This window comes from Xenopus laevis, chromosome 8S (genome assembly GCF_017654675.1).
Source record: "Xenopus laevis strain J_2021 chromosome 8S, Xenopus_laevis_v10.1, whole genome shotgun sequence".
Lineage (NCBI taxonomy): Eukaryota > Metazoa > Chordata > Amphibia > Anura > Pipidae > Xenopus > Xenopus laevis.
The window spans coordinates 55,762,931-55,784,195 of NC_054386.1; the positions used below are offsets into that span (position 1 = coordinate 55,762,931).

At 43.1% G+C, this 21,265-nt stretch overlaps 2 protein-coding genes across 4 annotated transcripts in view; one reads left to right on the forward strand and one right to left on the reverse strand.

The window, feature by feature from the left end:
* The window catches only part of usp12b.S (ubiquitin specific peptidase 12b S homeolog), a 32,455-nt gene extending 28,248 nt beyond the window's left edge, over window positions 1-4,207 (reverse strand). The window contains exon 1 of one of the 2 annotated variants that reach the window (XM_041574103.1): window positions 3,715-4,207. The gene's annotated coding sequence lies outside the window, so the exon portion shown is untranslated. The remainder of the gene's footprint in view (window positions 1-3,714) is intronic. The other variant, NM_001086820.1, reaches the window with a different exon arrangement.
* The window catches only part of LOC108700081 (ras-like protein family member 11A-like), a 30,029-nt gene extending 10,388 nt beyond the window's left edge, over window positions 1-19,641 (forward strand). For both annotated transcript variants that reach the window (XM_041575179.1, XM_041575180.1), the window contains one exon: window positions 16,253-19,641. In XM_041575179.1, the coding sequence (XP_041431113.1) occupies window positions 16,253-16,720 (468 nt within the window). In that variant the 3' untranslated portion in view covers window positions 16,721-19,641. The remainder of the gene's footprint in view (window positions 1-16,252) is intronic.
* Window positions 19,642-21,265: the final 1,624 nt, after the last annotated feature.

Genomic DNA, 21,265 nt, shown 5'->3' on the forward strand with positions numbered 1-21,265 from the left:
TGGTATAGCGTTAATGATTTAGCAACCACAAAAACAGTTGGCTAAGAGAAAAGAGATTTGTCATAAAGAATCCCTTCAGTGAGTTAATACCCTCAAGTGCGTAAGTGTTCCTCCAGTGGCTGACGTACTTTGTTGTCTCCAGCTGGCCCACTCACCACTTCAGCTACAGTTTATAATGTGATCTGATTTATTTACTCAAGGGGAGTGAAAAAGAACGCATTTTGTTTTATTGCTTCATACTTAAAATTATTTAGATTTGTCATATTTGACTAAAGGCTACTACCCTTCAGGATAAACAGTGACTGCAAAACAGGTCTTTACCCCCAAACTCTTTGCAGACCTACAGTGAAGCCAGCAGGAAAAGAGAAGCAATAGTAACCTCTTATTAAAATACTGTATATATAAAAGGATGCATAGGCAAAAAGGAAGCCTATGCACAACTAACATAAATGTTATATTTACAGTACATATTTGGTATGCAGAAACATCAACCAGCCCCATGTAAAGAAGGACATAATGACCCACTCCAGGCCTTTTTGTAATGAAAACTATTTCATGTTATCATTTAAGGTTAAGACATATTCATGCATAGAAAACACAGGACTAGATCATTATCTCCTTCGTGTCATGGGGCTTGGTTGATGTCTCTGGGTATGCAGAGCCGGGCCAAGCCGGGAAGGCGCCCTAGGCAGCCTGCCCAGCTGCTGCGCCGTCTGGGTGCACGCATGCGCGCGAGCTAGATGCACGCGTGTGCATGAATAGATCCTGGTGTGCGAATGTGCACTTGTGCGAATGTGCGAAAAGAAGCTTGTGCGCATGCGCGGAACAACACGCTATCGCTCATAGATTACAACAAGTCGGCGGTCGGCAGAGAAGGGACCGGACTAGGGGTATGAGTAAGTACGTGCCTGGCACCCCTCCACCTTTGCGCCCTAGGCATGTGCCTACTCTGCCTACGCCTAGTTCCGGCCCTGTGGGTATGTACAGCAAAAAAAAAAAAAACAACAAATCCTCTGCAAAGGAGTAATATCCATAAGAACAGCGATCCCTAACAAGTGGCTCCTGAGCACAGGGCTGCTCCTTCCATGAGGCAATGTGATAACCTTGCCTCGGGCTAGCGAGCGGCCAGTTACAAGGTGTTATGTGCCAGTAATGCAGACAGGCTATCAGTGCACCATCTTTATTTCACACACACACACACACAGAGAGACTAGCTTCCCAGTCTCCCCCCACTATTCCCAAGGCTGCAACATTCTAACATCCTTCAAAAGTAATTAACTTATTATAAAACTTAACACAGCTTCTGCAAATACACAACACAAGGGGTGGCAAAAAGTTGCCTCCTGTAACTTTAAGAGACAAATTTCCAGGTTTTGACCCAGAAAATCAACTCCGCTAGTGCTGAGAGCACTATTTCGCTCAATGCACTAGTGATGCTGCCTCCCTTTGACCTGCTCTGATGCTGATTTGAGAGGGGGGAGGAGCAGCAGCCCTAGAATTGACCCTGTGTGAGCAATATGTTGCTCACCAACCCCTTGGATGTTGCTTCCAGTGGCCTCAAAGCAGCTGCTTATTTTTGAATTTCTGGCTTGAAGGCAAGCTTTAGTTACATAAAAACCATGTGCACTGCCAAACAGAACCTCACGTAGGCCGTCAGTTCACATGGGCCTACCAAATAGCTAATCACAGTCCATATTTGGCACCCCCATGAACCTTTTGCATGCTTCTGGTTCCAGCTCATTTTATATTTGAATGTGGCTCACAGGCAAAAAAGGTTGGGATACCTGAATTAGAATCTGGATTCCCAAAAGTACCCAGAAAACTGCAAGCTCATGGTAGCCAATACCATTTTAGCCACAAAGTTACGGCAGATAGCCTTTTCAGAATTTCAGATCATAGGGTTGCCACCTGGCCAGTATTTTACCAGCCTGGCAAGTAAAAGTGATGGTTGATCCCAATGTTATTAATAGGGAAAAAAGATAAATATATAGGAAGGCCGGTATTTTTTTTTCCAGAAAAGGTGGTAACCCTAATCATAGACAGCACCAATCGCAGATGTCTTTTCTTAAAACACCTTTATTAAGACATGGGCTATGACTCAGATGATTATCTGAGTCATAGCCCATGTCTTAATAAAGGCGTTTTAAGAAAAGACATCTGCGATTGGTGCTGTCTTTGATCTGAAATTCTGGAAATTAGTTGGAGGTGGAAACTGTGGGACTTGCACAAGACAAAAAAGCAATCAGGAGGTATGAATGCTGACTAAATCCTTGCTGAGATAGCCTTTTCACATAGAGGGTGCATATAACCCTATGTGTAAAATTTAATCTTAGGGGTAAATTTACTACGTGGCGAAAAATTTGCTCTCACCAATCCCAACACTTCACCAGGCGAAAATTTGCTGGGACAATGCTAATTTACTAAAATGCTAAGTTTCGTCCTGGCTGATGGACGCTGGCGAATTTTCGCTAACGTTACTTTGGCAATGTGAGCAAATCAAAGCGAAGAATCATTAATGTTCAATTCTGCCTACTCTGCCTACGCCTAGTTCCGGCCCTGTGGGTATGTACAGCAAAAAAAAAAAAAAAACAACAAATCCTCTGCAAAGGAGTAATATCCATAAGAACAGCGATCCCCAACAAGTGGCTCCTGAGCACAGGGCTGCTCCTTCCATGAGGCAATGTGAGAACCTTGCCTCGGGCTGTAGCGAGCGGCCAGTTACAAGGTGTTATGTGCCAGTAATGCAGACAGGCTATCAGTGCACCATCTTTATTTCACACACACAGAGAGACTAGCTTCCCAGTCTCCCCCCACTATTCCCAAGGCTGCAACATTCTAACATCCTTCAAAAGTAATTAACTTATTATAAAACTTAACACAGCTTCCGCAAATACACAACACAAGGGGTGGCAAAAAGTTGCCTCCTGTAACTTTAAGAGACAAATTTCCAGGTTTTGACCCAGAAAATCAACTCCGCTAGTGCTGAGAGCACTATTTCGCTCAATGCACTAGTGATGCTGCCTCCCTTTGACCTGCTCTGATGCTGATTTGAGAGGGGGGAGGAGCAGCAGCCCTAGAATTGACCCTGTGTGAGCAATATGTTGCCCACCAACCCCTTAGATGTTGCTTCCAGTGGCCTCAAAGCAGCTGCTTATTTTTGAATTTCTGGCTTGAAGGCAAGCTTTTGTAGCGCACCCGTAGGTGTAGCTGTGTTAGATGGGTCCTGCTCTCGTCCACCTCTGGTGACACCCACAACCCCCAGTGATACACATAAACCAGCAGTGTAATAGCAAGCACTTTTATCAGATCCGAAGACCCAGTAATAAGGATAAATTGAACAATCTCTCTTTTAGCAATATGTTTCAACAAATAAGTCAAAGCATCTGAACACACAGTTATACCACTAATGTAATATCAAATGTTAGAAAATGACAATGAATAATAAACAGACTGATCTAGTCAACTCAGATAATGTTTAAGTCAAATTCCCTGAACACTGGCCAGTGTTAATAATAGCAGTAAGGCCGGCAGTTGGAGCTCATATATAAACCAGTATTTGTAATCCACAAGGCAAATAAACAGTAGTTGTGATCCACCAGGCTGTAGTGGGAGGCTTCACTCAGGAGAGCACACGCAGAAAATGACACAAGCTGAATTATTGGCGATATATGAATATTGGTGATATATGAATAATCCTCTCCAAATAGGCCTTACCCTTCAGAATGGATTGCAGGCAGGCAGGCAGATATAAAAGTCCTGTCTCTAGTCCTAATTGTTACTGGCTTGTATAAAGCCCTGCAATGCCTGATTAAATGAGAGTCAAAATCAACAGGTAGCACTCACTGAAAACTGCTTACAGTTTCTCCAGATATTGAGCAGACTAAGCAGTCACCATGTGGTGTGATCTGTAACACTCCTCTTCAGATAGCAGACAGTCACTGGTCTCTGTGAAGAGAGGATTCCATCTCACATGCAGCACAGCTCTATCTCCCCCAGATCTCTCTCCCTTCCTGGAAGTTCTCCCTCTTCCTTTTCCTTCTTTCAGAAGTCAGTCTTTCTCTCATTGGCTGCAACTCCTCAGTCTGAAAGCTGCTCTCCTATTGGTGGCAGGAATCTTTCTTCTTCCTGTGGGAGGGAAACTGCAAGCCCAGCAAGGTCTTCAGCAATTAACTGTTTCAGTGCTGAAGATTAATAGAACTACAAGTCCAGAAATATTATTTATGCATACGGCCCTACCTGTCAGTGCAGGACGACTGGGGGTTAAGTTCTCCTCTCTGGAGGCAGGACAAACAATTAATGAATTCTTAAGCTCCTCCTCTTCCTGTGTCTCCTTCCACCCTCAGTTTTTTGTTTGTCCTGCTCGGAGGTGGACACCTTCATCATCCTCTTCGCATTTTTTATTTTTATTTATTTTATTTCCATGTTTTATTTGTATATTCAGTGTGCTCATATCTGATTAGAGCCCCCTTATATGGTTGTGAGCTTTTCAGTATATTTGAGCCCTGCTACACAAGTCGTCTCAAGGTAACTTTTACTGTTCATACATATTAGAGCCCTCCTGATATTGTGTGCTCCGCTTCTTAGCGTTTCCTGACTAGTATGAGCCCCTTCACATCTCTGTGGATAGGTGCGCTCTGCTATTTCATACATATAGAGCCCTTTAATGATTGTGTGCTCCGCTTATTAGCGTTATTGGCCAGTGTGAGCCCCATTACCTCTCTCCCATGATAGGTGTGCTCCACTCCCTATGTGCCACTATTCCATTGTGGAATTATTCAGGATGGCCAGCGGTTATTCCCCTTGCATCCTTGAGGTTATGTAGTGGGAGCCAGCGCTACATTACAGCTGGGTGGAGGAGCGCTGTTCATGCGTCCTACTGGTACGTCACTTCCGCCCACACTGAACGCTTTCAGAAGCGCGCCAAATTACCGCGCCTTCTGATGACGTCATCGGGAAGCGCGAATAGGCGAGACACGCGACTCCAGTCCTCTGTCTGCACGCTTGCAAGTTAGAGACATACAGATAAGTACTGCTCTCTGCTTCATAGCTATTACAACCGGTGGCTCCTTTTTACTTCTGAACTTAGTCTCTGACATTATGGCTGCTTCCAAAGAACTATTTGACCTCATTGAGGATTTTTCTGAGGGCCCCAAGCGACCCATTAAGGCTACCCGAAAGAAGGGTAAAAGGAAGGACACCATTCCTGCTTCACCCTCCCCTCCTATCCTGCACAAAATGACTAAATCACCTCAATCTCAAGAATCTGATATTGATTTACAGCAGCCTGTACCTATTTCGACCATTGCTATGGTTCATGCCAATCAGGAGCCTCCCTCCCCTCCTCATTTTTCACCTGGCCCATCAAGCCCAGCTCATACGTCTCAATCTATGCCACAAGATTTTTCTCCATCTTCTAATGCTACAAATCAACAATTCACTCAATTTTTTGGTTGGTTACAATCACACATACATTCATCTGTACAACAGGCAGTTAACAGTCAAGTACAGATGCCCATGCGGACCAAATCCAAGTCTAAAGTACCAGTACCTATCCCATCCGACGCTTCAGATCCAGAGTCTTATGAGGTCTCAGAGAGTGAATGTTCTGACAGCAACTCCACTGATTCAGATTCTTCTGCATCAAATGAGGCTGTTTCTACTAAACAACCTGACGATATCAAACTACTCCTCAAGTATCTTTGCGATACTTTAGAGATCAAAGAAACTCCTTTACCCATTTCTAAAGTGGACAAGGTCCTAGGGAACACTCAAAAAAAATCCAGAGTTTTTCCCACTAGCAAATCTGTTACACAAATCATTTCTAATGAATGGTCAGAACCAGACAAGCGAAACACTGTCCCACAGAAATTTCTCTATAAATATCCACTTTCGGATGAACACAAACACTTTGGGGACAAATCTCCAAAAGTTGATTCGGCCATAGTACGTCTATCCAGGAATACTACGCTACCATCTGAGGATGCTGGCTCATTCCGGGATCCCATGGATAAAAAGATTGAGTCTGCATTACGGAGGGATTTTATTCATTCTACTGCAGTTTTACGACCAGCATCTGCTTCTCTTAGCGTGGCACGCACGGCAAAATTTTGGTGCCAGGAACTGAAGAAGTCTCAACTTGCTAAACAACCAGACACTTCGGCGGCTTTAGACAAGCTTTCTCTGGCTCTCTCCTTCCTCAGTGAGGCCTCACTGGAAATAACTAAATTGGCTTCCAGAGCTTCTGCAGCAGCCATTACGGCTAGACGTGCACTTTGGTTACGACAATGGTCTGGGGATTCCGCTTCCAAACACAGACTAGTGTCATTAAAATTTGAAGGGACTCAGTTGTTTGGTCCAGAACTCAAACAGATTATCGCAGAAGTGACAGGTGGCAAAGGAGCATTCCTACCTCAAGGTAAAAGGCCACACAAGACAGTACACAAACATAACTACCATCATAGATCCTGGGGCTCTTATTCTAGACAACCCAACAGAGGTAGACCAAGTCCCAATACCACCAACAAGAAATTCAAACCATGGCAATCTCAACAGAAGAATACCAGGAAAGGGGGACCACCAAAGACTCAGGATTCCTGACTCAGCCGGAGTCGAGTCTTTCAAGGTGGGTGGAAGACTGAAACAGTTCGCAGACAGGTGGCAAACTTCCATTTTGGACCCATGGGTTCTCAATATTGTTTCTTCAGGCCTAAAAATTTACTTCACCAAATTCCCACCAGCTGCCCGGTTCGTGCCCTCAAAACAACCTTCAGATCCTATCAAGGCGGACGCCACCATCTCCATTCTTCGAGACCTTCAAGAGAAGGGAGTGATAGCTTTGGTGCCTCCTCGGGAGCACTTCCAAGGTTTCTATTCAAACCTCTTTTTGGTACCAAAGAAGGATGGTGGTTTCCGACCAGTCCTGAACTTACATCCGTTCAACAAGTCAGTCAAGTACCAAAGATTCAAAATGGAGACAGTTCGCTCCATTACAGCATCCATTCCTACGGGCGCATTCATGACAAAGGTCGACCTAAAGGATGCGTACTTGCACATCGCCATTCATCCAGATCACCACAAATATCTGAGATTCTTCCTAAACCATCAACACTTCCAGTTCCAAGCAATGCCATTCGGCTTAACCTCGGCTCCTCGAGTATTCACAAAGGTGCTGGGAGCACTGGTGGCGGTGATTCGGTCATTGGGTATCCACATATACCCGTATTTGGACGATATCCTCATTTTTGCAGAGTCAAGCCAAAAGGCTCATCTAGATACACAACTATGCATTCAGCATCTAACTCAGCATGGCTGGATTCTAAATTATCAAAAAAGCATCCTCACGCCAACCCAAATCCTCCCGTTTTTAGGTTTCGTGGTCAACTCCCCGCTTCAAAGCCTTTTCTTACCAGCAGAAAAGGTCATACACATCCAGTCAGTCATAAGGTCCCTACAGAAAGGTCCGCCAACGGCTTTTGCTATACTTCAGCTTCTAGGTCTCATGGCATCGACTATAGACGCAGTTCCATTCGCAAAATTCCACATGAGACCGTTACAAAGAGAATTTCTTCGTCAGTGGAACAAAGATCACCAAGATCTCTCTCAGAAGATGTCATTATCCAAGACGGTGTTTTCCAGTCTTCACTGGTGGGCCAACGAAATCAATCTTTCCAAAGGCAAACCGTGGCATCTGCCAACTCCAGTTGTCATTTCCACGGATGCCAGCCTCAAGGGCTGGGGAGCGGCATGGCAACATCGTTCATGTCAAGGCCTGTGGAATCAGCAGGAGCAGAAACTCCACATAAATATTCTGGAAATCAGGGCAATCTTCAATGCCCTCATCTACTGGTCACCACTACTACGGACCACCCACGTTCGAATACAGTCCGACAACAGTATGGCGGTAGCGTACCTCAACAAGCAAGGGGGGACAAAGAGTGCAGCAGCGATGTCAGAGATTTCCAGGATCATCAATTGGTCCGAGACACAGTCGACTGCTGTGACAGCCATTTACATTCCAGGACTCCAAAACTGGCAAGCGGACTATCTCAGCCGCAACACCTTAGACCCTGGCGAGTGGCAACTCAAGAAGTCGGTTTTCCAACTGATCATCAACATGTGGGGTACTCCCTGCGTGGATGTCATGGCATCCCGGCACAATTGCCAAGTACCAAGATTCTTCTCCAGGATCAGGGACCCGATGGCAGAGGCTGTAGACGGGTTGGCTATTCCTTGGCTCTTCCGGATGGGTTATGCCTTCCCACCACTACCGATCTTGCAACGCACACTAATGAAGATTCGTCAAGAGGGCCTCCCTATCATTCTGATAGCACCACACTGGCCAGCTCGCTGTTGGTTTGCAGACGTGATAGCGATGCTAGCAGATCAGCCCTTTCGGTTACCTGTCACTCCAGATCTGCTGACGCAGGGTCCAGCCTGGTATCCAGACGTTCACAAGCTGAGTTTAACGGCTTTTCTCTTGAATCCAGTATCTGGAAACAGAAGGGATTTCCACAGTCAGTAATTGATACGTTACTTTCGGCTAGGAGACCTACAACGGCCAGAGCTTATCACAGGATCTGGCGTATCTTCATCTCTTGGTGTGAAACTAACAATTTAGTTTGGCAGACGTGTAAATCTCCTCAGGTTCTACAATTTCTCCAAGACGGATTCAATAAGCAGTTAAGCATCACATCTCTCAAAGTTCAAACATCGGCACTGGCGGCATTGTTTCAAGATCAATGGGCTTTACTTCCAGAAGTTAAATTGTTTTTTCAGGGTTTACACCGTATCAAACCACCAACGAAACACCCTATTCATCCTTGGGATTTGAATGTAGTTTTGGAGGCGCTTCAATCAGCTCCTTTTGAACCCATTGAGTCAGTGGAAATTAAGTTTTTAACTCTCAAGACAGTTTTTCTTCTGGCTATAGCCTCTGCACGGAGAGTATCCGAATTAGCTGCCTTAGCATGCAAATCTCCATGGCTCAAGTTTCATCCAGACAAAGCAGTCCTACGCACTAACCCTGCTTTCCTTCCTAAAATGGTCTCAGCCTTTCATGTAAACCAGGAAATCATCATACCAGCGTTACCAGTTCAGGAATCTGATCAGTCAGCCACAGTTCTACGTTCTTTGGACCCAGTCCGGGCCTTAAAGACTTATGTACAGAGATCTCAACCGCTTCGACAGTCTGATGCTCTGTTCATTCTGTTTGGTGGTCACAAAGTTGGTTCTCCTGCTTCGAAACGAACCATAGCTAGATGGATAGTGGAATCCATTTCTCTAGCATATACCCAGGCAGGAATGACCCCTCCAGTTCAGTTAAGGGCACATTCCACTAGAAAAGTCAGTACTTCCTGGGCTTTCTTTAACGATGTTTCCCTGGAAACAATTTGCCAGGCAGCCACCTGGTTATCACCACACACGTTTGCTAAATTCTATAAGTTTGATTTGTTTAATGCGAGCCAATCAGAGTTTGGCAGGAAGGTGCTACAAGCAGCAGTAGCACGTAGATAGCTTCCTATAGTTCAAAATTGCAGTGTTTTTGTTATCGTTTTCAAGTTTGTTCTGCCCTACCCTTTTTTTAGGACGGCTTTGGGACATCCCCAGTCGTCCTGCACTGACAGGTAGGGCCGTATGCATAAAAGGAGATTTACTTACCTGGTAAAGCTCTTTTGCATAGGCCCGTACTGTCAGTGCAGCATCCCGCCCTTTTTGGTGTGGGTGTCGGTTGCTGCCGCTCCTTAGCTAGTTAGGGAGTTAGTTCTATGTTTGCTGTGTGTCTCCATTCACAGACTTTACAACCAACTGAGGGTGGAAGGAGACACAGGAAGAGGAGGAGCTTAAGAATTCATTAATTGTTTGTCCTGCCTCCAGAGAGGAGAACTTAACCCCCAGTCGTCCTGCACTGACAGTACGGGCCTATGCAAAAGAGCTTTACCAGGTAAGTAAATCTCCTTTTTACACAGAATATACTTTGCACAATTTAAATAATAGCCATGTTAGCACAGTGACGTAACTAGAGGGGGGCGGGCCCTGGCGCGGGACACGCTGCCGGGCCCCCCGCCCCCCTCCGTACACCCGGAAACGGCCGGGAATCGTGGCGCGTGAGCTGCCGGGGGGCCCCTGAGGGGGTGCAGGCCCTGGCCCAATCGCACCCCCTGCTCCCCCGGTAGTTACGCCACTGTGTTAGCAGGATGGCTACACTTTAGTTACATAAAAACCATGTGCACTGCCAAACAGAACCTCACGTAGGCCATCAGTTCACATGGGCCTACCAAATAGCTAATCACAGTCCATATTTGGCACCCCCATGAACCTTTTGCATGCTTCTGGTTCCAGCTCATTTTATATTTGAATGTGGCTCACAGGCAAAAAAGGTTGGGATACCTGAATTAGAATCTGGATTCCCAAAAGTACCCAGAAAACTGCAAGCTCATGGTAGCCAATACCATTTTAGCCACAAAGTTACGGCAGATAGCCTTTTCAGAATTTCAGATCATAGGATTGCCACCTGGCCAGTATTTTACCAGCCTGGCAAGTAAAAGTGATGGTTGATCCCAATGTTATTAATAGGGAAAAAAGATAAATATATAGGAAGGCCCGTATTTTTTTTTCCAGAAAAGGTGGTAACCCTAATCATAGACAGCACCAATCGCAGATGTCTTTTCTTAAAACACCTTTATTAAGACATGGGCTATGACTCAGATGATTATCTGAGTCATAGCCCATGTCTTAATAAAGGCGTTTTAAGAAAAGACATCTGCGATTGGTGCTGTCTTTGATCTGAAATTCTGGAAATTAGTTGGAGGTGGAAACTGTGGGACTTGCACAAGACAAAAAAGCAATCAGGAGGTATGAATGCTGACTAAATCCTTGCTGAGATAGCCTTTTCACATAGAGGGTGCATATAACCCTATGTGTAAAATTTAATCTTAGGGGTAAATTTACTACGTGGCGAAAATTTGCTCTCACCAATCCCAACACTTCACCAGGCGAAAATTTGCTGGGACAATGCTAATTTACTAAAATGCTAAGTTTCGTCCTGGCTGATGGACGCTGGCGAATTTTCGCTAACGTTACTTTGGCAATGTGAGCAAATCAAAGCGAAGAATCATTAATGTTCAATTCTGCCTAGCGCAAATTTGCTAGAGGTCTTGCACTCAGGCTAATTTGCATACGGTGGGAAATTTAAAGTTAAATGGACCGCTTTATGTTACATCTTATACATTACATTTACACTCATAACTACACATGCAAAGGGAACCCTAATAAAGTCAATTGAGTTACATTTAGAAGTAACACACAACCGCAGAGCACTATCTAGAGCAATAATCTTGATTCACACTGGTGCTCCGTCACTAGCAACCACAGGATTAACTTCAACTTGTAGAGTGAGCGAATGAAGAAGCAGCAAAACGCAGAATACCTGCTATTTAGTATTTATTGTGCATCCACACAACATGTTTTGTGCAACAAGGGCCCTTTTTCAAGTTGGACTTAGAAGTTTTTCTACTCAAAATATATGAAGTAACTGAAAATTGAGGAAGTTCTATGCACTTCACCTGGTCATAGCTGGTGAAGGCAAGTCTGGCGAAAGAGGTAACATTCAGTAAAATTCACACTTTAGTGAATTAGAGTGTGAATCACCGCTAGCGTCAATCTCCTTTGCTAGTGAAGTGATACATGCACCCGTTAGTAAATCGGCAAAGTCACTGAAAGCAGTAATGCTGGCGAATCGTCGCCAGCGTTAGTCACTTCGCCCTTTAGTAAATCTGCCCCTTAGACTATAAATTTATCTCCTTAAGACAAAGACAAAAATATGCTCCACAGCAGGAGACTACCGCACCCCCAGAATCAGAGAGCTGAAAAAGTACCATGCACAATAGTTTCATTAGTAACCAGATAACCTACCAGGGTATTTTTGGAGGAACCAGAGGTAACTTACACAGACATGGAGGAATATACAATCTATGCTCAAGGATGTAGCATGAATGAGCCCTCACATTCTTGTCTAGTGAGTCAGTCAGGTGTGGTGGAGATGAACCCTTAATCTAAAATGGTTTAGAAATGGCACAAAACTACAGCTACATTAGTCCTTATAGTCTACTAATTATTTGCTTGTAGGTTACCGCCTGGTATTTAACCAGCCTAAAAATTATGTTTAATGCCAATGTTATTAATAGGGAATTGAGATTAATATATAACACCAATATTCTTTTCTAGAATAGATGGCAACCCTAGTTGCCTGTGTGCAATTTGAGAAGAGGGAATAACTTCCATATTGCACATGACTTGGAAATCTGACATTTGTAACTGTAAATATGGGGGAGCCCTTCCTTTTATTAAACTTTTAACCCACAAAATCTATTGGTATTTCAGCTAGAGGTCACTGTGGGAAGTCAGGCATTCAGTTGTGAGTTAAAGTGCTTTGGCAGAGCTGAGCTCCCACTAATAAGAAGTGTATCTGACACTGCAGGCAATAACCTTAGACAGGAAGAGTTTTCCCTTACGTCACCCTTCTGAGACTGAAAACTTTATGTTCTCACGGACTATCCCAGGCCTGATATAAACAGCTGCTGACAGTCTGGAGATATTAGGAATGAACCATGCGCATCCCATGAACTGTTACTAACATAATGCCTGCATATATGGTCTCTTCGCAGAGGTCACCAACAGCACAGTCAACTCCCATCACCTGTTAAGCTCAGACAGCAGTGCCACCCTGCCCTCCAAAAGCCTTCAGCTGTCACTTAGCCTTATTCTGGGAAAGGTTCAGCTCCAATTCTATAGCCCCAAATGTTACAGCAAATTTTAGCTGTGCCATCTATGACAATTTTATTATAAAAGCAGGCATTTGTTTTGCAATGGATGTCAAGAGTGCACTGAAGACATTTCAGTTTTCTTTCATGTTAAGGATCAGATCGGGAGAAGTATCGCAGTCATGACTTGTAATGTGAATGGCTAAAGGGCAATGCAACCCAAATTCACTGGGATGTCAATATGTTAGGCAACCCTTGTTAACATGGGACCCTGTAAGTTGCTGCCTCATATAGGACCACATAATTTGCTACTTTAAACAATTCTATAGTTCTGTTGAGAATTCGGGCCCACATACTGTTCTTTTTTTTTTAATTATTGGAATTCCATTGGTTATAATAGTAATGGCACACCTCACAGTTTCTGGCGTTTTAAATCTGTGTAAAAAAACTGCTAAGTATAATTCAGCTTACTATATGTGATGTATATTATATTACAAGTGTTTACAAATAAGCAATATGATTATCTCGGCACTCCAGTTTTATAAAACATCCTTCACATAACTATGAAGCTCTATGCTTTGGTTTCCAGCTCAATTCAGTAATTCAGGAATTTGTAGAGTGTGAAGCTTTTTCCCAGATGGGTTAAAACCTTCAAAGTAATAGCAATATCTATGTATATCTGGTGATATCTATACCCCCACTTAAGCCCCTACTTGGCCATATTCTCTGATATCATTACTTAAGGCCCCAGCACCATGTACTGGGTCACTGCAATCTCCAAAACAAACTTTAGGTGCGTGCCTGTTGCGTGTAACATGTACTAACATATGTTACTGTTTATCACACTGGTTCATGACCATGCACAGCATCTGTTTGTTTTTTTCAATTCATACATCTAAAGGGGTTTTGAAAACAAAGTTGTATAACCCCTTCTGATCTGTTCCCTCAACAGCAATGTCCTGCAGACTGTTACAGTGAAGACAAGAGAGCACATTTGATACTGCAGAAAAATAACCCCTTTGCCAGGACTAAGATTCCTTCTGTCTGTCAAAATGTCTTTTCTCAAAGGGGTTGCACACAATCACACCAGGGTTTATAATCTACTTGTAATCACTTACAGGCCACACGCAAGTCATGGCAGAAAAATGAGTGCATTGGTTAAGAATACTTTCTAGAGATTACTTAGCAGGTAGCATGGACTAAAAAAAAGGCTACAAATATAATTGCAGTAGTCATGGGGAACACTAACTAAGAATTAGTTAGAATACAATGAAAAAAAACACCAAGAGAAATAAAATCTTAAAATAGCAAAGCTTTTATTATGAAATAACTTACAGAAACTCTGCTTCCGCTCCTCTTTAGAAAAGGCAACATGGCAACCATCCATACTGCAGCGCTCGATTTCTCCTCCCTGGCTTTTCTAGTGACAGTGTTTCCTCTGCCCCCATCTCCTTTTCCAGCTCTCGGTGCCGATTACTCTTCCTGCGCTGCGATATCAGTCGGCAGCTGCGAGTGTCGCAAAGAAACGGGACTTCTTCGCCAGCCTGGATGAGACCCTATTGACCCGAGCAGAAGCATTCGCTGCGGTTGACATCGCTGTGTCCCAAGGCAAGAGCCATCCCTTCAAGCCAGATGCCACGTACCATACTATGAACAGCGTGCCATGCTCCTCCAACACCACTGTGCCACACGGCCATCACCACCATCAGGTGCTGGAGCCCGGGGACTCATTCAGGCTGGTGAAGAAGTCCTGTTTCTTTGCGACACTCGCAGCTGCCGACTGATATCGCAGTGCAGGAAGAGGTATCGGCACCGAGAGCTGGAAAAGGAGATGGGGGCAGAGGAAACACTGTCAATAGAATAGCCAGGGACGAGAAATAGAGCGCCACAGTATGAATGTCGCCTTTTCTGAAGAGGAGCGGAAGCAGAGTTTCTGTAAGTTATTTCATGATAAAAGCTTTGCTATTTTAAGATTTTATTTCTCTTGGTGTTTTTTTTCGTTGTATTCTAACTAATTCTTTTAAAAAATTTTTTGATGTTACTGGTCCTTTAAACATATTCTTAAAGGAACAGTAACACCAAAAACTGAAAGTGTTTTAAAGTAATGAAAATATCATGTAGTGTTGACCTGCACTGGTAAAACTGATGTGTTTGCTTCAGAAACACTACTATAGTTCATATAAACAAGCTGTTGAGTAGCAATGGCTGAAATTGAAAAATGGCTATATGGCACAGGATAAATAATGGATAACAGATAGCATTATGTTCTACAGAGCTTATCTGCTATCTGCTGTGTAACTTGAGCCTTTTCTCCTTTGAATAACTGCCCCCAATGCTACACAGCAGCTTATTTATATAAACAATAGTAATATTTCTGAAGCAAACACAGCAGTTTTACTAGTGCAGGGCAACAGTGCATTATATTTTCATTACTTTAAAACTATTTCATTTTTTGATGTTACTGGTCCTTTAAGGTCAGAATTGGTAAGACATTGGCTTCCAATATGGACAATCTTGACTCAGTCTGCAGTCTACTGCCCATTTAAGCTCTAAATCACCCCTACCCTGTGACTGATATATGAATGGGCTCATTTAGTTATTGATAGAGGAGGTTGGTTATCCTGTCGGGCCACGGATTTGGGTAATCTCTTAAGGATCAGCAAAGGCCAAAATATTGGATAATCCCAATTTAGCCCACTACTTGAGTAATGTAGGGAAGCTGTCAGCCAGTGCTGGAATTGGGGGAGAGATTCCAACCCTACACATCTTTATTTTTGGAGAAAAAAAAGCATCCCCTCAGGGGGATGCAAGAGTTTGTAATCCCAGAACATTTTGATTGTAATACCAGAGCTTTCTCCTGCTCCACGCTACTTCTGCATGGAAATAAAATGGAGAGCTTACAAAAACACAAGTTAAAAGAGCATATAGAAGATAAAAGGAGAGAAAAGAAATGCTAAGAGAGAAGAGATGGAGAAGTGTTATATACATGAAGAAGGTGGAAGCATCAAAGAGGGTTGTAGACTAGAGAACAGGAAAGAAGTAAATAGGGTGAAAAAAGAAATTTAAGGTAGCTAAACAGCCACATGGCTATTTTAGATTGAGCATCCCTAATTTGTGACTGTTTCAAATAGTTATCAATGGAAAATGTGGTGCAAGTGGCAGACATAGAAGTAACAGGTAGATCTAATCTTATTAATGCCCACATTACATAATTTTGCTTATTTTTGCCATTAAATGGATCTGTGTGGAAGCCAAATTGATAGGCTATTGGCAAATGACCAACCATGACATACAGTAAAAAAAATTACAGGATTATCTGTATTGTCAAAACAGTCCACTGAAGGTGCCTTAGATGAACTTCCTGCCAAGCAGTATTGTATAAATAAGCCAAACTGCCCAGCCATATATTGGGCATATTTGTGCAGGTCTGATACTAGGGAAATCATTGAATGTTGTACTTGATGAGTTTTTTAAAGTCTTTATTTCTTCCACAGGATGATTCAGACTGTATTTCATGCCAGGAGCAAATCAACAGATCTATCTACTGGGCAGATGGATATGTGTTTGTCTTCTCCATTACAGACTATAATAGTTTCCAGGTAATCAGACCTTTGTACCAACACCTTCGCAAAATTCACCCTAATACCAAGATACCGCTTCTTCTAGTGGGGAATAAAGCTGACCTCCTGAGAGCTAGGCAGGTGGCTCCTGATGAGGGTCTTCTACTGGCCAAGGAATTGGGAGGCTTCTATGCAGAGGTATCCGCCAGAGAACACTATGAAGGGGTATACAGTGCTTTCTACCAGCTGTGCCAAGAAGTGGGAAAGATGATCTTCAGCTGCAATGGGGAAAAGAGAAGAGGCCTTCATCTTGGACGCCCAAGGTCGCCAAACATTCAGGAACTGAAAAGAAGGTTTAAACAGGTGTTGTCATCCAAAGTTAAAGCTACTACTACCCTTTGACCTCTGCTTAACTTTTTGGAAAGGCTGCATTCTAAACAGTTGGGAGCAAATGGCTTTTAATTTGGCATGAGTTGTTCTGGAAGCAAACTGTGTCACAACCCACCTACAGTCTGTACATTTGTGCATTGCAGCTATATTTATAATAATTTTACTTTTTATTCTAATTTTTATGCTATTTTTATAAAGGTTTTAAAAGGAATTATTTTTGACTCAGAATGAACAATCCCAAAAATGTGTAAAACCAGTAGAGTGTTGTTGTTTTACCTAATTGCACTACTTGTGATGATCCTTGACACAGATAGCTAGATAGATGTTCTATCATAATAGAAAATGGCAGCAGTTTTTAATCATTGGACATCATAATTGGTCAGTCTTAGTTTACTGTATATAAAACTACAAAATTGGTTTTGCCCCAGGTCCCAGGCTACACTATTACCAAAGATAATCATCGGTGGTATAACCCATCTACATTTATTGAGAATTACAGTTCCGAGCAACAGCTTTTAACTTCTGCTGATTGGTGGAGGTTTATGTCATTCCACTGCACCAAGTTCCAGAGGACCCACATTCAAGTGCAGGAGCAAAACTCAGAATTTTGTTAATTTACATATTATTCCCAAAGTTACATGTTTCTATTCACATTCGTCAATACTTCAAACTTGTGCTGGTTGCTTCCACTTGTTGAATAAGGTACAAGGTGCAAAGTACAGGGCACATGGACTCGAGGGAGCCCTGGAATTAACACTAACCTTAAGGAGATAGCATTTCTGGGGCTCCCTTTGCATGTTGCACCTACACACACAACTTCACTTACATCCAACGGAATGCACGCTAACCAGCACCCACTGACGCCAGCAAACCTGAAGTGTAACTAGCATGTGATTTACCAATTTGTAAATATTGTTTGTAAATCATGTGCGAGTTGAGACAGGCACTACTTATCTAGCATTTGCAATTATGCAGGAATTCTGGGGAGAAACACTGCATTGTAAGTAAAAAGCACATTCATTTGGGTTTGTTTACATGCGTTAGCAAAAGTACAGCATGCCCTGTCCATCTAATCTATTGTTTATTACCAGAAAAAGCTTAACAGTGTTGTTACATAACTGAAGATATTAAACGTATCATGCCTGTATATTGGACTTTTCATGAATTCTCCAGCACCTTGCTATATATTAGTACCAATATAATAATAACACTGAAATGTTTTAAGCTGGAGGAAAAGGCCAAATATGTGAACATAAGGGAGAATGTATTAACAATGACATAATACCCTTCCATGCCTTTTAAATTTGTTTCAGATATATTTTGTGTTAACTTACAAATAAACAAAACAGTGTTTGTTTTTAGAGAAAATGTTTTATAAAAGTAACTGTGTTTATTCAAGTTTGAATTTTGATATAAAAGTAGATTTAATAGCATGAAGTTTATTCAGTGTAGGACTGGTATGCCGGGGCCCACCAGAAAACCATAGATCATAGGCTCACTCTCACTCACCCAACTATTTTTCCTAGTCTCCTCACTCAACCTCTTTATTATACTAGTCTCTTTTATGTACATATTGTTCTCTATCCTTCCATCCATATAACCCTTTTGTTCCCATATACAGTAAAAATAGAGTATGAACAAGAAATAACCAAATGGTTAGAAAAGCAGAGTTTTCCTGGTATCCCAGTGAGCCAGTCAAACACGGAGTTCACTGCTCCTCACAGTTGGCAAATATATAAATATACAAAATAAATAATGTTACAATTGCTAGCTGTTGGAAGTATATTATACCCTCAAGATTCCCAACTGGATTATCAAAATGTTTAGGTCGCAGTTGTTATGCCCATATTGTTCCTGGTCCATCCAAACACCTCACAACATTCAACTGTCCTAGGTATAAGTAAGAATAATTGGGGGTTATGGTTTATTGTAGATATTCAGACAGAGGCTGTTGGGGGATACTGGTTTCCTCCACATCTGTGGATAGCTCTGCTCATGTTAGGGTCTGATTTACATATGCATATTTTCCCTATTTATGTAGTCAGTGAGATTTTGCGGATTTGGTTTTTCAATATTTGTTTGTACAATGATCCCTAGTTTATTCCTGTATGTCTCCAAAGAGAGAGACCGAAACATTGACAAATATTATGAGAATTAAATGAATGCACAATTAGCAGCTAGCGATACCTACACACACTTGAGAGGGGAGAGATTGGATACTTTCAATACACACCAGTCTATCATGAAATGGGAGTGATATGATAGTAAAAAAATCTTTTTTACGCAGTTACACATTCCACTAAGCAGAACATCCTCTGGGAAATAAGGATATAGGAATCTGTCTAAACGCTTTGGGACATTAACCCATGAAGGGAATTTAAGTGGGTCGATGCTGTGCCTTACATTCTCCTCCTACTGCAGATTTACTGGCAGAGATTGGCTGACTAGTCTCCACATTAAAAAGGGGTATGCCTAATAGGGCCCTTGGAAGGCAAGTGCCAGATGGTACTTTGTACTACAAACCCTGGCTGACTCAAGGAGAGGTGGCTTATAGCTGGCCACCAAGTGTCCTGCTTGCGATGTAGGAGGAGGCGGGGCTATGCGCGGCACGTCAGATGGACCAGGTGCGAGTGCAAGCCAGCTGAGACTTTGGCGTTGACAGGTGCTGATTCGATCCAGGAGAGATTCCTCAGCTTTTTTATGTGGTCTTGTGTCCTGCATGAGCAGCGACAAAATAAGTAAGCGACACGGAGCGGCCAGTTACCAGGGGAGGCAAAAAAGCCACCTCTGGTAACTTTAAGAGCTGAACTTTTAAAATAGAAATTTGGCTCTTCAAGTGCAGCAAGCACAATAGCGATCACTGCACTAGCGATGCGACCCACTCCGGCGCTACAAGTTAGAAGCGCAGAGCGGGAGGGGCAGCAGCCCCTGAAACATGCCTGTTAGGTAATGAGTTTCTTTTTTGGAACTTGGATGTGAAATAGGTGGCAATGCCCCTAATATTATTTTAAACTACAACACTAATTACGGTAATACCATGGGGTTTGGGTGCTACTTATAGATGTTCACTTTGGCCCTGGAGCTGCGGCTGCATTTTAACTGTATGATTTAAGCACACTTATAGATTTTCACGTCCTGAGATTATGAAACGTTGCCACTATGATTGTACACACCATACTATGACGTCATGGCGGGCTTTGGCACCATTTGGGTCTTTAAAAAGGGTTGTTGTTTGTTGTGTTTTGCACTTCCTGATGACGGCTTGAGTTAGGAGCCAAAACATTGAATTAAACCACATGTTTTTTAACTAAATCAAGTCCTGTGAGTGTGATTCTTTTGAAGCTTTGTATATTTATGGATTTGTAACCAGCACCCAGGCAGTGACTATGGATTTTTGAGTGCACCAGCTCAGAGTTATATATATATGGGACATATATAAGACATGGCATTATTAGCTCTTTTTAGTGAGACAGAATTCCTTACTTGAGGAATATTTATCTGGTCCTGCTTATCTATCTCTTTCCAGTCAATAACTAAAGGCAATTTAGAGTAGTAGGAACATATATCATTTAGTACTGGCTAGGAATGCCTACGGTAATAATGGTTAGAGACAGAGCCCAGCCAATGCATAATAGCAACCAAGTCCCCAGGTGTCATCCTTCTAGCCCCCTGCTCTGCAACCTCAATCGATTTAGACTGGAATACTCTGCAATAATTTCCTAATTTTAAGACAAATTATGACATATCTCCACACCTGCCTTCTGGAATGACTAATACATCATTAAATATAAACATACTCAGAGGCGGGCCTGTCCGGCTGGGCGCCCTTGGCAGCCCAGCCGGCTAGTTCGCCCCCCATCTCCGTCTCACGCACATCAGTGTCGCTCGCGTGTGCATGCGCAGCATCAGCACTTGCATGCGTGTTAGTGGCATCAATGCTCGTGTGCGCATGCGCAGTAACAACTTTCGTGCACACGGAAGCAGCATTCTCTGGTTGCACTTCAGCATCTCAAAGGATAAATAGCGGTGCACACCGACTGCCCCAGTCGGACAGGCAGGAGTCGGTGCTGGTTTCTATTTCCAGGCGGGGAATAGTGCCAAGTCTGGTCTAGGAGTAGGCAGAAGAGGTAGCTGCCCAGCGCCCCCCAATCGTTGCACCCTAGGCAGCTGCCTCTTCTGCCTACCCCTAGTAGGGATGTAGCGAACGTCGGAAAAAAAGTTCGCGAACATATTCGCGAACTTGCGCAAAAACGCGAGCGGTTCGCGAACCCCATAGACTTCAATGGGAAGGCGAACTTTAACATCTAGAAAAGACATTTCTGGCCAGAAAAATGATTTTAAAGTTGTTTAAAGGGTGCAACGACCTGGACAGTGGCATGCCAGAGGGGGATCAAGGGCAAAAATGTATCTGAAAAATCTGCCTGGGTGTGCTTGGAAGAGATAGTGTAGGGGGAGAGCTGTTAGTGATTTCAGGGACAGATGATAGTAAGTTTGCTGGCTAGTAATCTGCTTGATACTGCTCTGTATTGGAGGGACAGAAGTCTGCAGGGATTTGAG